Raw genomic sequence first — 20846 nt, 5'->3', positions numbered from 1 at the left:
GGAGAGGGGAGGGGGACGCCTTCGGCAGGGACACGGGGTACGGGCTCATCTCTGCTCTCGTCTGAAGGCAGTGCCTGTAAATCATCCTGGGGAGGCCGAGCAGTGCTCGGTGACTTTTGGGGGAGCAGCTGGTGCCAGCCCCGGGATGCCGCAGGGGCATTGGAAGGAGCAGGGCTAGCGCTGGCCTGGGTGGCCAAGGCTCAGGCTGTGGACGAGCTGCCCCTTCCCGTCCATAGCAAACAGCGTCACCAGGAGCAGCAGGAGCTGCTTTCTAAGGGTAGTGCTGTTGCTGGCACACGGTGCTTGTGTCAGGGTAACATGCACGTGATGCTTCTTGCTCCCTGAGGGCGGCGATCCCGGGAGCCACCGGAGGGTGAAGGGGCCAAGCACGGGCCGGTTCTGCAGAGGTGGGGGAGCAAAAGGTACCGTGTGTGCTGCTGGGCTGTCCACGTCGTCACGGCGTCCTGTTTAAAACACCCGTGCTGTGTTTATTCCATGGTCTCATCAAGGGCCCTTGAATCCAAACACTGTTATGGGTGTGTCTCAGTACATTAACCGGGATGTAAACCTGGGTTTTGTGAAGCTCATACAGGTGAGCTGAAAAAAAGTCCGGTCTGGGTCCTCCACGCCGACCTCTGAGAGATTGGGAAGGCACCAGCTGTGATCTCAGCTTCACCTTGGCATTGCCCTGTTGTACGGCTGCCTTCAGCTGGGACTAACAGCCTGACAGGGCCCATTTTTATGTTATCGGGGCTGGTACTTTACTTTAAATAATTACCCTAATTGTTTTTTTAATCACGTAAGGAAAAAAAAGTCAAGGATCACGTTTCCAAGTAATTGCTGCTTCCTAAATTGCAATCTTCTTACCTGCCTCTGAAAAAGTTTCTTATGCCTTTGGTTCCTCCTTCCCCCGGCTGCTCCCACCAGCAGCGTTGGGTGCTGGGCTGCTGGAGGTGCAAGGTGCCTGTAACCTGCAGACACGCGGTGCTCGATTCACCGTGATGGGCAAGGCGTCGCAGCACTCGGGGGTATCACTTGGTGTGCTTCCTATTAAGAGGCTTAAAAATGAAATTTTATTTTGCTAAGATACTGCTAGCTCTTGGAGAGGAATGTCAACCTCAGAGACATCTTAATTTCTCTTTCCTTTCTGCAAGGAACCAGCGTGAGACAAGAACTGATTTATTTGTGCTAAAAATCTTGCGTGTGGGCACAGATTTCCCGTTAATTCTGTGGAGGGAACCCATTACAGAAGTAGCTTTTAGCTGGCCTGGGAGGAAGCTATTGCACCTTGACATAACAATCTCCATAGCCCCTTTCCTAACCAGACAGGTTCTGGGTTTCTTTCTGCTGATAATCCCACCAGGACCTTTGTTTTCTGATAAAGCTAGATTCCGCTGGAGAAACCTAAACACATTAGAGGCTCCATTACATCCTCTGCATACTTCTTAAAACCTGCCCTGCGCTTCCTGTGCGTTAAACAGAGCAGATGCCTGCTCGGTTCCTGCGGCACAGGCCAGTCCAGCCATCACGGTTATTGCTGATAGCTGCGTACAGCTGCCACGATAACGCCCTAACATTCTCAATGTGTCCCTGTAAAAAAAAAAAAAAGAGAAAAAAAAATGAAAAAAAGAGGACCTTGCCTTTGGTGAGATAACTGGAGCAGGACTGTGATGGTTTCTTTCTCCAGGAATGCAGACGCTGAGCTTTTGGGTCACGTTGCAGCTTCTTCACTGATGGGAATCTCCGCAGGCACTTTGTGATCCGATACCAAAACAGTGCTTCTCTTGGCTGATACCAGGAAAGGGGGGAGAAGCAGCACTTTCGTTTGGATTGCAGGTTGGGCTTACAGAACGGAAGGCCAAATACACGTTTCCTTTCTGAGGCTGCCCTCTCACAACGCTCATGGCCAGAGCAGCTCCAGCACTTCTTGCGTGGAACTGAACCATCAGCAAGCCCCAGAGTTGCTTTGGAAGAGGCACATCCTAGCATCTCATGCAGGAAGGATAGGGAAAGAGAGAGTGATTCAAAATTTTGGGGCATTCAGGAAGTTCTTGTTGAGGTTGGTGGACAGATCTGTGAGCCACAGTCTGAGCTCAATGAGCAAGTAACCACAGCTGTCTCCCTTGCAGTTTTCCTTCCCTTTGCCTTTTCTGGGGCTGAACTTTGCTCCATACAATTTGAAAAATATTTTTCAGAAGAAATTTGAAAGGGAAGCAGCAAGAAATGCTTGAGTTCTTCCCTTTTCATGACCCCCCCGTCATTACCCTGCTATCTGAGGAATGCAGAGAGCGAAGTGGGGGACGGGTCCCGGAGCTGCACGGCTCGCCGTGACCCCGTGCGTGCATCACCTCGCGAGGGGAGCGTTTGTGGGCCATCAGTGCTGAAGGGCGCTTCTCATGCATCAAAACCTTCCCGGGGTGAAGGAGTCTGGTTATTTTTCGCTCGGTTTTTGCCTCTTTATTGGCCAGTGGAAGGAAAGTGCCCAGAGTGAAGTGAGGAGCGATGTGGGCCCGTGGGCTCGCAGCCTGTGCCAGCAGCCGGCCAGGCGGCAGCACGAGCCCGAACGCTGTGTTCCTCCTTACCCGCACTCCCTGCTCAGTGCCGTGCACCTGGAAGGGCTCCAAGGCCTTTACATATGCAAACACCTTCCTGCTGCCGCCCCACAAAGGGCACATTCTGCCAATCGCTCCGTGCCATGCCCTCACCGCAGAGGTTACGGGGAATTTGTTTCCGTGCATCCGAGAGCTTGTGATGCGCCCTGAGGGGGGAGGTCGCTGCCCTCCGTCCTGAGGTTTCCTACTTTTTCCATTTTTTGTTGTCTTTTTCTTTCTTCCAGGCCTTTAGGATCAGCCTTCAAGCCCTAAAAACACCCTCGTGCTGTCTGCAAGGTGTAGCTGTTGTTAGAGCTGTGCATGGCCACACGGAGATCCCTGGGACACCACGTCTCACCTTTCCTAACCTCTGCTGCAGGGGCAGGAGTTGGCCACATAAACCTTACAATGCCTATATTTGTATTTGGGGAAACAGCCTTGATGTTCAAAGCAAATTGCCCTTGGTCTGGAGCTTTAGGAACTCGTCGTACTTCCCCGCTGCTTGTGGCTTTGCTCGTGTTCTTTTCCATGAGCCATACAGCTCGGTGAGCCAGCACCGGCTGCTGCTGGCGGTGGGGACCCGCGTGGCCCAGCAGCAGGATGCTCTGGGTGACTCTCCTGAAGCTTCACCTGCAGCTGAGCTCCTGATCTGGGAGCCTGAGCTCTTGGAGTTGGCTTTTCAATCAGGGATATATCAGGAACTGGTCCTAGGATGTGCTGCTGACTCGTAGCTGCTCAGGGGGCCTTCTCTCTGCTTTGATGGCCAAATTTAAGCTTGGGTTATTACATTTGCCTTTCCGTGTGCAGCTGGTATTATCAAATGGAGGTGTTTCCTTAATGTTTGCCCTTACCTCGTCTGCAGAGTCGCTTTGGGCTGTTGGATTCCCCAGTTAGCTCCTTACGTTGGCCAGGTAGCGATGGATGCATTCCCCCACGCACAAGCTGTGAAGCCCTTTGGGCTCTGCCACGATGGAGGTAGCCCACAGCAAACACCAGATAGCGATTTCTGCCCGAGCTGCGGGGTTTTGTTTTTCTTTTCTTCTTCCTTGGTAGTGTTTTCCCCTCCGCCAGCCCGGTTAGTTACAGCGGAGGGGACAGTTACACCAGCGAGAGATAAGCCAGGCTTCAAAGTCTGAATTGATGTGTGTATAATTCTGAGCTTACCGGGGTCAAAGGTGTTTGCATCTGAGCAGGACTGACAGCCTTATTGTTGAGATTAGCTCTGAGGAGCTGGAGACTCAATTTCTGAATGCCAGAGCCTGTGTGGTTTTGGCACGTCACCTAATTTTGTGTCTCAGTCCTGTCTGTAAAATGGGGATAGCAATCTTTTTCTCTTTTCTCACCGTTTATCTGCTGTGTTTACTTATTATCGAGGTCTGTTAGGCAGACTCATCGCTGTATGTAGCAGCGAGCACGACGGGGCTTCGGGCCTTTTCCTGGGTGCTGCCGATAATAAATGGTGGGAAACTTGGTCAGGGGAGCGCAGCACCAGGAAGTTTAGTCACAGGGTTATCTGACGTGGTGCTTTCCCATTACTTGGAAATACCAGATGTGGGCAATAATGGAGACAAAATTGTCCCTGTTTCAAATTTGAAGTCAATGGCTTATCAGTACTGGATTTCCCCCCTTCCCCCCATGGAAATGATGAGTTTTGGGTTGGAGATTCTCTGAGTCGACCTGCCTGAAAATGTTTTTACATGGTTTTCTTCATAGCTGGCAAAACCAGCAGATTGGGAGCGTTATCATTTTCTCATGCTTATTTCCTGCGTGCCTCGGTGAGTGGATGAGAGGCGTTTTTGAGGCAGATTTGCTTTTTGAAACAGGTTGGAGCAAACTGTGCTGTGCTGTGGGGAGCAGCAGCAGCGGAAGCTGGTACGAGGCCGTCCTGCCACGTCTGAGGCGTTTCTTCAAGTAAATTATCAGATAGAGGTCAACTTGTGTCACCTTAACCATGACACAGCTAACAGAAGCCTTGTTTGTGAAGCAGCTGCTGATTATTATTGGTGAGCAAATGTCTTTGAATTTTATAGCTCCTCTTATCTGAAACTAATAAAAACACAATGCCAGTGACGAGTCGAAGGTCATCTCATCCCTCTGTTGAGGTGTATAGTAAGTAGTCAACAAAGCTCAACATTATACACACTTTTTGGCTGATATAGTCCATAAAAAATAAATGTTTTTGAATGAGGGGTAGAAGTCAAGGATGCATTCTGTCTTTCCATTAACACCTAAAAAAACTTTTCATTTTATATTTTCATATATTGGATCCTAACCTCCGCTCTGCAGAAGCTAGCCAAACAGGTGGCATATTTCAGACTCGATGAGGTGCCATTGCAGTTAAGCAGGCACTCGGATGGTTGTGAGTCCCTTTTAAAAAATCAGATTAATAGAAAATCTATTGAAACAATCAAAATATTCACCTTTCAGGGAAGCCATTGTGCCAAGTGCAACGTAAGGAGACAGCAATAAATCACCATGCTATGCACCTCAAATAGATAATCAATTTAATTGAAAGCATCAATAATCATAGTTTGACATTTATTACCCGGTGGATGGTTTATCTTTTAGGCTAGGGGACAGCAGGGCAATGATGAATACCAGTTTTGCGATGGAACACAATTATATGGTGCAAGGAAAAGGATTTTATATTCTGCAAAAAAAAAGGCAGTCAAATTCATAATTGAACCAGATTGCATGAAAACTGCGAAATAAATGGCTCAAATGCATATCAGTGAATCCTACTGTTACGGTTTGTGAGATAAAGTTGCAAATGCTGCTGTGTGCAGTCTTTTTAAGTGACTTAGGACAGTGATGCTGCAAGACCAAATCTGCCAGAAAATCATCTTTTTTCCCACTTGCCTAGGAGAAAACCCCAAGCATGGCTGGATCGGTTCCCACTGCTGTGTTTTATTGTTGGTGCTCACCTGGTCATTTCCTTGTGCATCCTCCGTGGTGAAAAGTACAAGAACAAGCGGCACTGGTTATACAGACAGAAGGCTCCGAGGGCAAACAAGGGGTCAAAAAATAATCTTCTGTTTATTTTCCAGCAAAGGAGGAATTCTCCTTTTCACCTCAGGAGCTGTTTCCATGTAGTGTGCCCAGTGTCCTGGCCGAGTGGAGCAGGAATAGCTGCTGAGCCTGGAGGCAAGTCCCCGGGATGGCCAGTGGACACCCGGTCCTTGCACGTCCTGGGAGGCTTTCAGGAAGGTGGAAACCTCAAACTTTTAACACTTAGAGCTGTAGAATAAGTTATTGCAAAAAAAAAACAAAACCAAATAGTTTATGTTACTTGGAATGGTGCACTTACTGTGCATCAGTCCAAGCATGTTATTATACCTTTATTACACCTTTTTTTGGTGCGTTCTTGAGGCCTCTTGTTGAATTGCTTGTGCTTTGAGAAGAGTGAGGTTACGCTCTTAGTGCTTTCACCAAGTAGTGCAGCCTGTGTAAGTTATTGTAAAGTTCTCTTTTTATGATTTGAACCAAAACACAACTTAGAAACCACACTGACTGGCGCTGTGCTCCTGGCAGAAGGGAGAGCGCAGCAGCGAGCCCCTGGGAAGGGAGGGATTAGGCAAGCTGAAGTCGCGTCCCACCAAACGTCAGCCAGATTATTGCTTTTGCATTTAATCTTAACTTTCATCTAACCAACAGGCTGCACATCTGAATTAGGGAAGGGAGATAAACAACTAACTGTGAATTATAAATATACGGACAAATTGACAGCCTTGGCTGTAGCAAAGCAGGCAGTGGTATAACAGAGTATATTATCTTGCTTTAGTCCAGTGCTTATCCCAACCCTAGAAATCATTATTTTATTGCTTTAAAATAGATTCCTTATCTTTAAAAAACAAACCAAATAAACAGCCTTACAAATTCCTTTTGTATTATAAAAACACACATCTGAAATACGAGGGATGATATTTAGGGAGCCTGCAATGGGAGGATGTGGTGAGGAGAAGTCTTTGGAGAAACCCGAGACACCACAAACTCATCCCAAGCCTCAGAGCCCCCTTCGGAATTTTCTAAACTTCAGCACAATCCACAGCACAATGCCAAACATTCAAAGCAGCAAAATAGCCCTCGAAGAACTGTGTGTGAGCGTGCAATCGAGGATGATCCCGGGTTGCTGTGCAAAGCCCGCAGCATTCGCCTCCCAGCTGTCGCCGTTTGCAGCAGCCGGGCCTTGGGCGGTGTCCAGCCCGCTCAGAGCAGGTGCCAGGGGCAAACGTGGGGAAACGGCTGCAGCCTGTGGCTAATGACTTCATTGACTTCATCCCTTCCTTCCTTCAGTCAGAGCAGGACCAATTGACCCCGGTGACCCGGCAGCACAGACTGACAAGCATGCGGGAGTTTTGTTGCCTTTGCAGGGCTGGCTTTGCTCTCTCTCAATCCCGAGAGGTTTGGGGTGTTGAGGAGACGAGAGCCAAGTCTCTCAGAGTGTTAAGCTGCTGCTGTGCAGTTTCCACAAAGCAAGGGTTTCCTTGATGGCACGTTCAGATGATCTAGTAAGGTAAAATCTCTGAACTATGCTCAAATCGGTGGTTATTTACTTTGGGCTGGCAGTTAAAAAAGCACTTTACTTCGTTAAACCCTCTTCAGTGGCTCCAATTCATTTCATTTCCAGCATCTGGACACATTGCGGACATTTCTTTGTCTGTGAACCCTTGGTGGTAGTTTTGAAGACATAAACAGAAATGCTATTTGGCAAGGTCGTGTAGGGAGCCATCTTCAAACCTCAATGTTCCTTTTGGCACAAGATTAAAAAACCCCTGACAATCAGTGCTCAGAGCTGGGTGTCCCCAGATTTTCCTCAGAACTGCACTCGGAGTGTTTAACGACAAGGAGGGCTGCGGGTGCTTTTGCAAAGCTTGTAATGAAAAAAGAAAAAGTGTGGGATTTTTGGTAGTGTTCTGAACGGAGCTCCAAGTGGAAAAATCCATTTTCATTTTGGTGGCAAGCAACTGGAATTACTAAGGATAACAAAGGTGATTTTTTTTAGAATCTGGAATTACTAAAGATAACAGCGGTGAGATTTTTAGGATCTATTAGCCATTTTGGTTTACCTCAGGAAAATTTTCTGCGGAGATTTCCAAATTTTCTGAGCAAGCACTCTGAAAGCCGGGCGCCCACGGCTTGAGCCGTGCGGTCAGGAGGGAAGCAGCTTCTGGCAGGTGGCTTTGGGAAGCGGTCGGCCACGAGGGCTTTTTGCTGGGAAGATGTCTAATCAAGAAAATGTGAGCAGACAGGTAATGGTCAAGTTTTCTGACCTCAAGAAATGAAGTGCTCGCTGCATTTATGAGCTCATTTCTCTCGTTATTCATTGGCTCTTTTAATCAATGTTCTCTCTAGATTAGGACTTGCCTCTGTCTCGGGGAATAAAATCCCATTTCTGTCCTGGAGGCCAAAAGGGTCCTGGTGCAGAGGGCGGGTGTCGCTGGCTCCTGTAACAATTAACAGATCTCGTTTGCTCCAGCACACGCATGTTGGTAGCAGGCACCCCCAGCAGGAAGGGGTGTTGGGTGCTGAAGGTGACGTTGGAAGGAGAAGTGTTATCTGGAAAGACAGAAGGGTGCCGTCTCCCCCAAAAGCTGTCCGGGTGGTGTCCTTGTAATTCTCTGACCCATCAGTTCCTGGAGCTGGCTTACAAACCAGCTGCCAGGTGAAGCCACGCGCTCTCCGGTGGCATTCCCTGCAGAGAGGCACCAGGCACGTACCCAGCCCCGTTACCTCGAGGCCCTGGACACAAATCCCTACCTGGGGAGGACATCAGCAGCCCAAGGAAAAAACAGAAACTGATTTCCGCTCGGACTCCCTGAATTCCTGTCTCAAGAAAATGCATTGAAATTGCCACCCACTCTCTGTCTGGCTGATTAAATAAAATATTGACCTTTTCCAAACACAATATTATCATTCCAAGCATAATATTATCCAGTTCTGTCTGAAACCGTTTCTACAGCTCTTAAAAGGGACCTCACCTGGCACCCCCTATCAGCTCAGGAGAACAGCACTGTGTCCCTTTTAAATAGGAGACTGATTGGGCCAGTGTCTGAAGTTAGTCCGCAGAATAATTCCATACAAACTTTTATTTATAGAGAATGTAATTTCTTGATATTACTTCTGGAAAAAAAAAAAAAAAAAAAAGGAAGACAAAGTGCCCTTTTCTGTCCCCCTGCTGTTTTTGTCCTCGCAGAAAGCATTACGACGGGGGGTTCCTCCCCAGGTTAGCCAGCACATTTGGGACAAGTCCCTGCTCTGGGTTTGAGGGGCAGCGAGTCTGGAGGATGAGTGGCAAAACATCAGCACAACCTCTTCTTGTGCTGCTCGCCATCCTCCTGCTTTTCCTTCAGTAGCTACCTCTGAGATGGGCCCTGCAAAGGAGCTCTGAATATCCGCGTCTTCCCCTAAAATAAACAGGACTTGAACCTCTCACAGCCAGCCTTATGTTTCTCTTCCAGTTCTTCTCAGGCTTTAATGGGCCATTTTTCTTACTGCATCGCAGTGCCTGGCTACGACCTTGTCATGTTAAAGTGGCAGTTAGGTTATCCTGCTGATGGGTATCAAACTGACATATCCCATCCTCGCTGTCTGAGTGCCAGGCAGGGATACATTCCCAGACAGCCCGCGCTCCCCCTGGGCGGTACCAGCTATTAGGCAGGCTGCTGCTTTCAGTCGCCCCTTTCACAGCGCGGGCAGCAAAAACCGAGCTGCTAAATGAGACAGTGCATTTCCCACTTTAAACTTTTGAAATTGGTGGGAACGTTGCATATTGGCTTTATTTTCCTTCAAGTGTGATTAATGATCAAAAATCTACGTGTCACAGCCCAGCTATTTAGCTTTGGTGCACTACTATGGTTACAGGGAAGGCCATTATTTTGATGGAGCTGAGGATAAGCTCTAGATATAGACACAGTTTATTGAGCAGGATTTTTGGCAAATTCTGTATGCAGCGAGCTGCAAGTTTGCTTTTATGTTTGTGCTTGTGATTTGACGTGCTTGCATGTGGGCAGCCGCAGCAGCTCCAGCGAGCTCAGCCACGCCGTGCGCTGCTGGGGCAGGGAAAAGCCTCGGCTTTTGGGCCAAGGCAGGAAAGCATGCCCAAGGCAAAATTTATTAGTTATATACTCCTTAAACGTGGTGAAACAATTCATAATTCTTATCAGCGTCTCTTTAGGCTGCGAGGAAGAGAATGAAATGAGGTCATTTTTCTCTGTTCTTTCTCAAGCCCTCAGCTGTGAGATCACCGCGCGTGGGCACAAGCACGCAGGCTCGGCGTGGGCGGCGGCAGGAGCCGAGGCTGCCCCGCTCGTGGCTTGAGACCCGGGGCAGAAAATCTCTACACCTCCTCCTTGTGGCAGCATTTTGCGAGATGTCCGGGTCATCCCAGGTGTGGTTGGGTTTTGGGATCTGAGTGCGTTGCCTGTCTAGGTCTGTGTGTCCGTGTGTGTCCTGGATACAACGGCTGCAGCGTCGGATGAAGGATGAGCTGCTCCGCCGGAGCCCAGAGGTCCCCATGCGTCAGCCCCAGCGCGTGTCAGCACTGCCATTAGCGGATGATGTATGGTCTCCCTATTTACTTATGATATTAGTGATCATCTTAACAAGCAGGTTATCAATATGGGAAGTACAGAGGAAGTTCATTTGTATTATTCTGTCAATATCAAGGTCATTTTTATAACTAAAAAGGGTCGAGAACAAAAGATGGATGGATCGTGTATGACTAAAGCTAACCGCCCAATCTATTTACATTGCTGCGAACAGCAGAGCTTGGTCTGCTAACCAAAACACTGCACTTCACTCTTCAAGATGATTTTTTTTGCCTGGATGATAAGGAGCTGCAGATCCATTAAGTGATTGTTTTGGGTGATCCTGCAGCAGGCAGGATGCAGGGCTGGGGGCCCGACACTTGGATTCCACTGCTATTTTCTCTATGGGTAGAGTGAAAATACAACTGTCTTGCAGTTCAGAAGCCCATTCGGTCACAGGATCTCATATTTTCTCAGACTCTCCTATTTGTGGTCCCAGTTTTGAAGATGAACAGAGTAAGTACAGAAGCAGTTCAATACTGAGGAGGTCTGTTTTAATCCTTTGGCTGTACATACTGCTCTGCTAGGCAGAGAGAAGTGTCCCTTCCTCTTCTCAGGATTCAGTTTTATCATGGAAACATGCACCAAAATAATATCGGCTGCTTTATGTCCATAGGAACGTGGAGCTGAGGGCTAATTCTTCCACCCGCATGCTGCGTGGACCTGGTTTCATCCTGGTGAATGTGACTCCTAATGCCCACGTCAGGACTAGGAAAGGTTGCACAATTTCTCCCCAAAAAGTCAGGCTGTGGTTTATTGTGGTGGGACTTTGACCTGCCTGCACTTTGCTAGCTGGGTGTCTAACAACGCTGTCATCACTGCCATATTGAGACACGGTCGTGTTCTCAAACCGTGCTGTCCCTCTGGATTTCCTTCAGCTCCTGGGTCACTCGGAATCTGAACAGAATCTGGATGTTGTTTGTTACTGGTTTTGTGGTTTGTCCCAGTTATTTACCATCCCTGGTGCTTACTCTTCTTTCAAGAATTGCTCGCCTTGCAAAAGGGAACGCAGTGGGTGCATCTCCTCGCTGGAGCTCTGAAGGGTCTCGTTTCTGTTGTTGGTAAAGGCCACTTAATTTAAGCAGTGTAAATAGGTGGCTATTAAAGGTGATGTCAGGTTGCTGAAATGGAGAAAAAGAAAAGAAGGAGGTTAGACGTGACGCCCTGTGAAGGGGAAATGCATCTCTAGTTTGGATCCAGGGAACACGTGCAATGAATGGAATACGTTCTCTTTTAGCAAAACTGCCAAATTATCAAGTGCATTTCTCATGCTCATTAACACTGGACTTTTAGAACCTGATAAGAATGCAATATAAAATCAAACAGCCCCTAAAGACGGAGAGATTATATTAAATGCTCTCCTATCACCAGCCCCTGAGTGCTTGGCAAGAGAAATGGTGACATTTACTAATCAGTAGCCTCTCTTATTTGTCTTGGCTGAAAGTCTCAAGTCCTCAGCTTATTGAAGTTATTACAAATGCTCTCCATTAGATTCTGTTTAACTTCCTGGTATTTGCAGTTGAACTTGATCACAATGTCACGGAGGAGTTATGTCTTTAAAAAGAGATACAGAAGTTGTGATACCATGTATGTAAATTGCCTCTTTATTTCCTTTCTTCCAGCCTCTGTTCCTAAGCATGTCGTGAGTGTCTGACATTGAGTCTTTTCACCATTAACTACCCCTGACACTTCCCTGCTCCTGTCTGACTGCAGAGGAGTTTATTTCTTGTAACGTGAAGGTGATATTTCTTACCGAACCATGACTTGGGATATCCCTTTGGTTTGAACGCCCTTCAGGATGACCTGCAATGGGTCACCTGGAAGTCAGCAAACGGCACAAATTCCTCCGTAAGGCCAGGACATGAGACACGAGCAAGTGCAGAGGTGTGCCCTGGGGCAGATTACCAGAAATTTGTGGCTGTGGATCCTTGCTGGACCACCTTTTTGTTCAGACTTTCACCTGAAAAATAAATGGTTATCAAACGGTCTGTGGAGTGCATACCGTGGCTTTGCAGCCTGTTACTGGTCCACAAACCACAGGAGCCCCGTGGCATGCGGGATAAGGCCCGTGCCGGGCTCCTGGTTAGCAGCAGCGCCTTGCTGCCGGCCCGGCTCCGTGCCGCAGGAGACCTCCGAGCTAATGCCAAACTGCTTGGAAGAGCTCGAAGAGCGACAGCTGTTGTGACACTGTTAGGTTTTACACAAATCGGCTTTTCGGTTTCGCTTCAAAACTGGCAAATAGATTGTTTTGAGAATTGTTATTAAATAAACAAAGCCTTTCCTGCCTGTGCATTTGCAGTCCCCAGAGCTGCTAATGGCAGAGGAGGTTGGCTCTTCGCTGCAGCAATGTGTGTCAGTGCGATGAGCAATGGTCTTCATGTCCCAGGCAAATGGTAACAGCGAGGAGCACATCGCGTGCTGCTTTTTGTGTGTGCATGAGTAAATTGTCCTTGGGCACCAGGGGGTGGGAGAGGTACCGAGATAGCTGCTACGGCCACGCAGATGGGCTGGGAAGATGCTTGGGGCAGAGCCACGCGAACTGGCGTTGGGAGGAGGATTTGCTGCTCCTGCAGCACGCCAGGACAGAGCTGTTAGAGGAGTAATTCATGGGTTTACGAAGAACGAGAGTTAGGTGTATCAGAGTGCTTGGTTAACTGCGTCTTGCCAGCCTGTGATGTGTTGAGTTCTTCCTGAAGGATCAGCTGAGTTATTGCCCAAAGTGCTGATATCCCCACACCAGCTTTGCAGACCCGTTGGGCTTTCTCTTCCCTTTCCAGCACAATTGTAGGCATGGAAATGCTTCTCAGAGACCAAGACTCAGTGGAAGAGGGGCAGGTCCTAGTTCTGTCGTCGTCTTTGCCTTTTGGTTTGCTGAGCACATCAAGCCATGCCTATTCAAGCTTTTTTTTTTTTTTTTTTTTTTTTTTTTAAATGACAGTTTATCTGAGCTCACGGAATGAATGGATAACGTTACTATTTACATAAGCTCATTGTGATCTGTCTCGGTAATGTAATCAAATTAGGGTTAACTGCAGCTGGAGAATGCCAGCTTGTAAACTGTTTTTCAAAAAGAATCACATGGTGTTACTTGACATGTTTAGTATACATTCAGGAGGCTTTGCAAAAATTATAGCACATCCCTAACTAATGTAAGTAAGGCAGGGCTCTGTTGCCACCAGTTTGCTGAGCCCAGGAAATGAAACGCAATGAAATTCATCATCAGCTGGAGGAGAGATACCTCCAACCGGATCCCTCACACAACTTCTTCTGACGTGGCTGCTGCTGACATGTTGTCTTTCTTTTGGCTAAAATCAACATATCAGTTGATAGAAAAAGCATATGGTGCAAATTTTGAGTACATTTAAGAACATCTGTGTTAACTGCAAAACTGCAGCCCACTGTACACGTCAAGCACTATATTTAGTATTATGGCATTCACATAAGATGAAGTCCAGCCTGAGCTAAAATTACCCAATGAGTAGATTTTCAAAGTATCTTTTGTTATTCTTATTAATAAACATCACATCTGGTACTTTCTCCCCCTCTCTCTCCCTTTCTCTCGTTTAATTAGGAGGTAGTATTTACATCCCCGTGTTGCGTTCATTCAGCTCCCTTCCGCCTAGAAAGGTGTTTTCAAACAGTTTTCGTTCCAAACTGGGAGTGCAGAATAAAGATTTTGTACTTTCCTCCTGAAGCCAGGAAGGTTTCTGAAGGCTCTGTCGGATCCCCGGCAAAGGTTTGACAGCTCTGGGCTTTGGCTTGTGTCTTCTGACAGCCTCGCCCCCAAATACCAACAGTGCCAACTTGTTCTAACGACGTGGGCAAGTAGGAAATTCAGGGGTGTTCAAGGAACGCAGAAACCCTGTGGCAGAACCTCGTCCCGTGCTTGTGCACTGCAGGCGTAATCATCTTCCTTTTGTAAAGTCTGGTGTAAAGCAAGGATGGAAAATGTAATCTAAACAGGGTTTGAAACCTCCCACTTTTGCTAAGAAACCTTTCCCTGCATGTAAATGCGTGTAGCTTGAGGGTGGAGATGGCTCCGTCAGAATAAAAATTCTTCATGAAATCAGGGTTTATTTCCCCGGAAGTTCTGTAATGGAAGGAAACTGAAAAACTACTCCACTTTGTCAAAAATCAATCATTTTGAAATACCACAAATGAACATTTGGATAAAAAGCCACGATGCTTTTCTGCAGAATTACAATTTTTTGAATTTGTATGGCATACTTTTTACAGAAATTCTGTTCTCTGAGAATTTTAAAATTTGGGATCTGCTATGAATTGAAGGGAAAAAAAATGCTCTGAGAAACATAACTTGCCCCTTGAGCAGAGATCTCTCCAAACCAACAAAAGGAAGCTTGTGTTGGCATTTAGATTCAGACTCAGGAATTCCTGACTCTTAAGCCTGTTTATATAGGACTATACCACAGCCCAATTTGCACTTCATTTCAGTTTTTTTTTCCCCTCTACGTTTATGGTCATGTTGAACGGGTGGATTATGCACTCTGAATGCACATACTTACCCAATTGTATTTAAAGATATTTTACATACAATAATTACAGCGAGGTGTCTTCGTTTGGAAGCAGCAGTGTTTCGTGAGGGCTTTTCAGCCGTTTAGCATCGTCCTATTTATATCACAGCTCTGCAGGTTTCATGGCCTGGCTCTCACCAGTTCCCAGGGAAAATAATGGGGGCCGGGATGCTCTGCGCCTGCGAGCAGCCACTGATCCCCCGCGACCTGGGGACCCACGCTCCCAGCTCTGTGACAGGTTTTCCTGGTGGTATTTCAGCGTCTGCATGTGCACGCACAAGTGCACGAACACACAGATTTTTATTGCTCGGGTATTCACCTCTTGGTCCTGTTTGCTCTCAGCTACTTTCCAAACCACAATTTCAGTATCTATTAAAGCTGTTGTAAAATACAGAATGGCTTAGGATTCTTACTATTTCCAACATGGCACGCTGTTATTACAGCTGAGCTTGGAAATATTTGCCAGCATTTCTGAAATTGGTAGATCAGTCGATCTCACCTGGACATGGTCAAAGGCATCCAAGAACTTTGGGCCAAGTCCCCAGCTGCTGAAATGCAATAAAGCTGCCTTGGTTTGGTGAGAGTCAGGTTCAAGTGCACCAGGAGAGGACTTGGCCCTTTCCTTCCTTTCTTTTTTTTTTTCTTCCCCTTCATTTTTTTTTTTTTTTGGTAATAAATCTTTACAATGTACAACTATTCTTTTTGTATCTTGGGTTTCCTTGCAGTTTGATCTCTGTTCTTTTGAGCTTATTTTTATTTTTTTTTTTCCTGCTCTTTGGTAGCCAAAATACATTGCCCAGGCCTGGAAGTCCTGAGTACCTTGACCCTACCCTAGCACTTGAGCATATGCTTAACCTCAGACATGTGAGATCCCCGCTGAGGTCAGAGAAGTACTTAAGTACTTGGAGCCGGGCTGCTCCATCGAGCCCTCGCAGGGATGTTTATCCTGATGGCGCTCTCCAGCGTTGCACGAAGCTTGGGTACTTGACCTCCCTGAATGCCTGCTGACCTAGGTCTAATCTGAGGTGGAACACAGCCGCTGTCGGATGGTTTGTGTCACCACACCTCTGCTGGAGGAGGAATTAAAGAGTTTCCTGCAGGCTGCGGGTAGAGCCCAGGTGCCGAAGCGCCGCGAGCCCCGACCTCGCGGCCGGTCACTGGCGAGAGGTTGCAGCCGCTCGGTGCCGTCTGGGAAAGCGGCGTGTGCTCACATCAGCCAGACCTGGAGGCGTTTTTAGAGCCATAGAAAACCATAATATGTGGGAGAATAGGAGAATATGTGAGCACTCTGCTGTGCGCCTTCCTGCTGACCCCCCAAATGTCCGAGTCACTCAGTTGCAATTGAGAGTTTTGTCCTTTGTATAGTACTAATAATCAGCATCTTTATTATTTTTATAACATTCTTAGCTGCATTTCAATTTATTTTTTTTTCTCTTTTTCTTCTTTTTCGTAGCAAATACTGACTGATCCCGAGGTGACCTCGCAGGAGGGCAATATAAAAAAGGTAGGATATGGATTAACCTCGTGCAAGTTGTTTTACTGTCTGGCTTTGGAATATACCTGGTTTCTTTTACCTCCTCTTAATTTTGAACAAGGGTGTGTATCGCAGTAATGTCATGAAAGCGTTCCAGTATTTGCTATTGCTTTTGGGTGTTAAATTTTGTGGTTCTATTGCCATATTTTTCTGTCTTTCTGTGATTCCAGTATTTATGAAAAAGAAAATAGTAGTGCAAAGTGTTTCTTGATTCAGCTACAGTACGAAGGAGCACCAGTCCAAATTTAAAACCTCATTTACCTCTCTTCCAGTAAAAGAAAATGTTGGTCCTTTGTTAAACGTGCTAAATTTTTAGAGGTCACTTCACCATGTAAATGTGGCTTCCGTGAAGTCCAAGGGAATAGGAATAGATATATGGAAGGATAAAATTTAACTAGTGTGATGTATTACCAGCGCTTTTCATCACGTTGTGATGCTTAAACTCTAATACTGACCAGAGAAAAATGTGCTCCAAATACGGCCCAGCTGTATAAATGTCTGCGTGGTAGCTGCGAGGCGGGCTCAGCGCTACCTATTGCAGTAGCCAGGCTGCTGCGTGGGGTGGGCTGCTCTCGTAGCGCCGAGCTGGCGTTCTCTCCGTGGCTATCTGCTGGCTAGCAGCTTTCCTAAGGGAACGCGTTTCAAGTCGTTTTTGATTATAGCCTGTCTGCATGTCTCGAGGTAGTGCGTCCTTGTTGAAATAATGGTAATTCTTTTCAGATGTGATGGTCTTATCATAGCTACTCACGGTCCTGTTCAGAAAGTACGAGTTTTTTTTAAGTGGAAAATGTTTTAAATGGGAGCTTGCAACAACTGCCTTTTTTATTCATGCATTTAGGCCATCTTCAGTGCTGCTTTGACTCTGAAAGTTAAAAGGAAACACTCGTGTCACTCTGCCAGACACAGCGAAATGCAATACTTGTCAGGCTCCGAAGTTAGTTTGGGAAAAGACATTTCGACACATGTCCGTTGTGGGCCGTTCTATTCTTACCGTCCTGAGAAAAATCAGCTCTTATTTTAGAAGCTCGGGCTTCCACTAGGCAGTGTCCCTTGACCATCCGGTGACCTTGCGAAAGGACCTGCAACACTGCTGAACTTTTTACCTTCTTCATCCCCATAACTCACTGTGTGTTTGCCTCTGCCTCTGTGGGATCCTTTTGTCTGGGCAGACGTGGTGACAAGGTGGCAGGTTCCTATTATCACAACGCGCTTATCACAGCGATGGAGAAAATTCTCCGTGGCCCACGACTGCTCTGCTGTTTCTTTCTCAGTCTTTAAATACAATATCACGAATAAATTCTGCATCCTTACTTTGCTGAACCTACATTACCCCGAAGTGAGCGGGCTTTGTGTGAGACAATGGTGGAAGGAAACATTAAACTGGCAGCTTTATGTGTTGGATACATGTTTTTGTATTTGAACTCCATTACTTTTGTTTCAAAGGAGAACCATGCAAAAACTACGGGTCTTTGAAAAACACCGTGTCCTCAAATATTTTCCTGGACAGCAGGTATAAAACTGGACAATTATGATATTTGACAAGGGGGGGGGAGGGAGGACTGCCCCTTCCACTTCTTTCTTTAAATCCATTGTAGAGAAGCACTAGTGGGAGTTTATGAGGTGATAAATTTATTGAAGGATGGGCAGTAGGGTTTTACAGCTAGGGTAAAAAAGGTCAAAGCAGTAAGGTAAAGAGTTCAAGTCTAAACTTTATGGCTTGTGAAAAGACTACTGCTAGACAGCTTTTCAGTCAGGAAAAATGAAAAATAAAGAATGAAAAATCATTCTGTGCAATTTCTGAGGTATCTTAGAATAGTTTGTAAGCACTCTTGGCTATGTAGCGTTTTGCTCTGGTGGCACAAGCCCTCTTGGGAGAAGATTTCCTTTTCTAGCATCTCTAAATCATTCGGTTGTCATATCCCTAAAGACACAATAGTTGAGATTTGACTTCAATTTATTCCTGTTCCTTCAGAGCTGTGTTGGTGGTGAGAAGGTGACTGAAGACAGATGCAAGTGCAGCGGGTGGGCTGGTTTAGGGCAGGGGGAAGGAAATCAGAGCCCAGCCAAGGTACGCGACCTGCAGCGGCTCGCTTGATGGGCTGCTGTATCACGGGCTCAGGACTGGGTGGTAACAAGGACTAGAGAGAGAAAAAAATTGCTAGAATGAAGAGAAAACCTGTAAAACAGTGAAAAATGGATCAGGGAAGGCCGGGGTGATAGCAGAGAGATGGATGGAAGATGTACAGGAAGCAATTGCTGCTTAAGAACTGACCCCAGTGTTATTTCTGGTGTTAGGTTGCCAGAAAATAACGCTCTATTATGTAACCTTTCATAAATTAAAAGGCAGTGAAAAGTCTGAGGACGCTATTATATTGTATAATAAAGCAGGCCTTTTCTTGCTTGGAGCAAAATAAGAATGATTTTCCCACTATTTCCAGTATTTCTCAGTTTGCCTTGCTGCTGTTTCTGCTGGGACCACTAACACCAGAAAGCTGATGCTGTTGTTGTTTGTCTCACAAGAATTAAGATTTCTAGCAATGCTATTAAAGGCCCTGTGCCCAGGGTCATTTTTCTGTATGCTGCGCCGTGGAACAACACGCGGTGTGCTCCTGCCAGGCTGCTCTTCTCTCTGCTCCGCTTGCCGATGTTCGGTTCGACTTGCACAAACCTGCATTAACTCCTCACCCTGTTTTTTTCGTTTTTAAGTCATTGATTGTGAAAGTCATTGACATTTTTTTTAGCAAACCGAATGCATACGTTCAGAGAGGCACACAAACAAGCGAGCTACACGCTGGGTGTACTGTCCCAAATTCCCCAAACTCCTTTTTTTTTTTTTTTTTTTTTCCCAAGCCATCTTCCTGCGCTCTGTTTATTTTCCTTGCGGAGCAGCTCGCGCGTTCTTCCACTCCGAATTTTCGAAGCCTCCCCACCGCCTTGACCGCATCGAAGCGCTGCCCCGTCACCATTATCTCCGTTGTCATTTTGATTTAACGTTGCGAGGGAGATGAAAGATGCGGACTTCCTCCGGCAGGAAGTGAGCCCGGTGCCCGCTCCGAGACGTGCCGTCCGCGGGGAGCTCGGCGAGGTGTTGGGCTCCCTCCCAGCGCCGCCGCGTGCGGGTTTGGGAGCCCGGCACAGCTCCCGGCCCCTCCGGCAGGGCTGTTTTTCTGCTGCGGTGACAAGAGACCTCGGGGACTTCTCTCTTCAGTAGACTCTCTATTTAGTTTCTGTTTACTTAGAGGGAATAGCCTGAGGGGCTACTGGAGAGAAAACATCTGTGGGAGATAATCTATAGAGTTATCTATCTATCACTCTTGTCGACCCTGTCTCCCTTGAGAACAAGCTGAGAGACTTGTAATAAAAAGGCATCGCTGAAGAGGCTTTAGGGACAAATAAAGAGACATGTTAAGGGCCAGCTGAAAAAGGATAGAAGACATTATTAAAGCTCAATAGCCGTCTTATCAAAATCCAATAGGATAGGCATTTGGCAAAAGGCTTTAAATTTATTCTTTGACTTTCTCGAGAGCTCGAATTTATCCATTAACAAGAATGTACTGCACAGGGAGCGGGAGATGCTATCAGCTTCAAAAGAGTTGGATTCAATCTGGCATTGTTAAAAAAACAAAAAAACAAAACCCCAAAACTGAAGACAAAAACATTTTTTTTTCCTTTGTCTGACTTCATACTTACACTGCAAACTACTAGCAGCCCGTAATATGATGCCAATGACGTTATAAAGTAAAAGTAATTTATTCAGCACCTTTGCTGCTTTTCCCAAATCACATAGATTTTTTTAGAATAACGTTATGCTTAGAAACTGTGTTAGATTAGAAATCTCGACCTCTGAGAAAGTATCAAGTAGTAAACACGACCGAGGTAGATGGAGAGCTTTTATTCCTAAAAGAAAAGTAAAAAAGAAAATAACGAATGTTTTGGTTCTGCAGATACGAGGCAGGATAGGTCCATAAATCTCTCTGGGTTTATTATTATATACAAAACGCTACAGGTCACAGGAACCATCTGATACTTCAGGAACACATTGTTCACACAAGATGATTGATTGATAATTATGATAATTTGCAAAATGATTATTTGGGTATTATAACCATAGTTTGTCCCACTGGATTGCTGTGAAGACATTTTCTATATCATGGGCCGTCAGAAATGGCCTCTGGCAACCGGGGATATGGAAAGGTCTGGTCGGTCTCTCCCGGTGGGATCTGCGGGACTGATGAATGATGACCCAGAGGAGTAAGAAATCAGACTTCAATAAGCAGTCAGGAAGGTAGTTAGAGAAGAGCAAGGGAACTGTTAACTGTCTTTGGAGGAGCAATTACGAGCTGGGCCATACACCCTCAGGCCTCGGCACAGTCTGTCAAAATATTACCCATGCAGGGAGAGATCGCCTTCGAGATCCTCGCTGGAGCTGTTTAAAGTTCCTGGGTTTGCAGCACTTTGCACAAAACAGGGTCTGTGTTTCACACACGTTATGTGTTACGTGTTCATTACCTATATCTAACGAAATGTTCTAAAACTGTTTCTAAATTTGATGTAAGAATCCAAATCTCAGAGATGTTTCTATACCGTGTAGTTGTATACACTG

At 46.4% G+C, this 20846-nt stretch overlaps 1 protein-coding gene across 3 annotated transcripts in view; it reads left to right on the top strand.

Moving 5' to 3' along the window:
• The window catches only part of PRDM16 (PR/SET domain 16), a 280477-nt gene that overhangs the window by 130965 nt on the left and 128666 nt on the right, over positions 1 to 20846 (top strand). For all 3 annotated transcript variants that reach the window (XM_032201332.1, XM_032201331.1, XM_032201330.1), the window contains exon 3: positions 16163 to 16213. In XM_032201332.1, coding sequence (XP_032057223.1) covers positions 16163 to 16213 — 51 coding nt within the window. The remainder of the gene's footprint in view (positions 1 to 16162; positions 16214 to 20846) is intronic.

The sequence above is a fragment of the Aythya fuligula genome, chromosome 21 (genome assembly GCF_009819795.1).
Source record: "Aythya fuligula isolate bAytFul2 chromosome 21, bAytFul2.pri, whole genome shotgun sequence".
In the NCBI taxonomy this organism is placed as follows: Eukaryota; Metazoa; Chordata; class Aves; order Anseriformes; family Anatidae; genus Aythya; species Aythya fuligula.
Note: the sequence above shows the minus strand (reverse complement) of the source record. Positions and strands in the feature narration are given on the sequence as shown.